Source organism: Papaver somniferum, chromosome 7, assembly GCF_003573695.1.
Source record: "Papaver somniferum cultivar HN1 chromosome 7, ASM357369v1, whole genome shotgun sequence".
In the NCBI taxonomy this organism is placed as follows: domain Eukaryota; kingdom Viridiplantae; phylum Streptophyta; class Magnoliopsida; order Ranunculales; family Papaveraceae; genus Papaver; species Papaver somniferum.
In genome coordinates, this window is record NC_039364.1 from 73,463,743 (window position 1) to 73,466,037 (window position 2,295).

General features: G+C 33.7%; 1 protein-coding gene across 1 annotated transcript; it reads right to left on the reverse strand.

Moving 5' to 3' along the window:
• Positions 1-1,308: 1,308 nt before the first annotated feature.
• On the reverse strand, positions 1,309-1,896 carry LOC113294763. Its single transcript, XM_026543140.1, has one exon. The coding sequence runs from the start codon at positions 1,894-1,896 to the stop codon at positions 1,309-1,311; it is 588 nt and encodes a 195-aa protein (XP_026398925.1).
• Between the last annotated feature and the right edge of the window lie 399 nt (positions 1,897-2,295).

Here is a 2,295-nt window from a genome sequence, read left to right on the forward strand (position 1 = left end):
CTTAACTAGTTTTGGAAAGCATGGTATAACTGGTCATAACCTATATCTAGTGACATGGTATAACCAGGCATAACCTATATTGGGAGTCATGGTGTAACCGGTCCTAACTTAGTTTGGGAGTCATGGTATTAGCGGTCCTAAGAGCAAAACCGAGTTTCCAAAATTCACATATAACTTTATGTTGTGTGTGAGTTCGGAATTAGGGTTTGCTAAGATAGGAAACTTCTAGATGTCGATATTATTTGAACATGTGCATAACTCTTATCATTAATTGTTCAAATATATTCCTTGATGCTCAAGGTGATCCCAAACCGAAATATTGAAGAAAAAAAATAATTGTGATTTTCGATTTAAATATTTTAGTTACCAGGAATTAAAGCATATCCCTAATAATATAAATTTTTTAAGAGAGATTTCAGAAATATTGTTTGACATTAGTTGGAAATAGGAAAACCGAAATTAGGTAGTTTATTGCATATCTTGAGAATATTTTTGGTTTTAGAATTTCCTTGTTGTCCAAACAACCTTGGTCTATAAATACTTGGGTTTTCATTTTTTGCAAACAATCCTAAGAGCTAGGCAAACTTCATTCATGTTGTTTCTGGTGGAGCGGTCTATCCGGAGAGGAAAGTAACCTAATTAGGCGAAATTTCTTACGACCACTCGTTTAAAGACTTATCCGGGATCAAGAAGCTCTACGAGTCCCGTTGGTGGGAAACTAGATAATTGCATTATTATTTTAGTTTCCGAAAATTGATTTGATTGAATAACAGTTGTTGAAACTTTGATTGCACCTAGTTTGATTATTCTTGAGAGCCTTCTCTTCTGACATAAGGGTCACTCGAACTAGATTAAAGTATCGACGAGATCTTTAGAACTATTGTTAGATCTAAAGACATCTTGTGATAATCGTTTGTTAACATACTCCATTATGTGCGTGATTGATCACAAGAGAATTCAACTTTTTGTGTGCATGTACTTTAAAGATAATCGAAGATTTGAAGACGAAGAAGATTTATCTAATTAGTTTTCGTATCTTGTGAATTTTTTGCACACATCTTGATCGGATATGAACCAACTAAATCTTGTTGATGTTTGATAGACTTGTGATTATCTAGTTGAAAAGATGGGCATCACTTTATGGTTTCTCTTTGAGTTCTATATTATTTGATTGTAAATCCGTAAATTTTTTTTCTTCTTTTTCTGAATCACATATTATTAATTGAAAAACGAAATTCAAGGATACAAATAAAAGGAAATAAACTCAAAAAAACAGCCAACTACATAGGCTTTGATAAACAAGAATTACTAACAGGTTATATAGTAATCCACATTTGGATATTCAACTCTAGTAAAAAAACTAGGCCTTCCTGTATAAACCTGCCTTTGCTCTGCATGCATTTCTGCTCCCTTTTTAGCTGCAGTGTCAGCTGCAAATTTTGTTTCCCTGTAATTGTGTAAGAAGCAAATCTCTTGTATTTGTTTTCTTGCTTTATACCATCTCATTCTCACAAACCAAGGCATCTTATTGTTTTCAAACTCTGTTATTACTGTTTTGGAATCATAGCAAAGTAAGATCTTCTGCAATCCCCAAGTAACTGCCATTTCTACAACACATATAACTACATATACTTCTGCTATATAATTTGTAGCAATGCCATTACCTCCAGTTATAACTCCCAACACTTGACACAAATGATCTCTAATTACAACCCCAAAACCAGCACATCCTGGGTTTCCAACTGATGCTCCATCACAACAAAACATGATAAAACCAGGACTAGGAGGGCTCCAGTGACACAGTTTTATACTTTGAAATTTGATTCTTCTTGGCTCAAGATTAAAGTAAAGAATTACCTGTGTATCAATATCAGAATTCCATTTTTTACTTTTCATTCTGAGACTCCTTCATAGATAGTCTTTTTGATTCTAGCCTTGAAGCTCATATTAGGTTTTATCTGCTCAAACCACATCCTATTCTTTTGAAACCAGAGATCTCTTAAGATTGCACAAGCAGCAATGATCCAGCACTCCTTGATGAAAGGACTTTTACTCTTAACTCTGCTCCACACATCCGTAAATTGATTATTTCTATAATTAAGTTTCATATTGATCTAACCAGACAAAGGAGTTTATTGATTAAACATAAGAGCCTTTGTCAACGACTCTACATATCTTTTACCAAAGATTGAATAGAGTGGTTACCAAACAGTTTCATTCCTTTGTTGTTTGGAATACGATTAAAAGGAGTAAAGCAACTTGACATAGTGATTTTTGTCTCGATATTCACGTGCG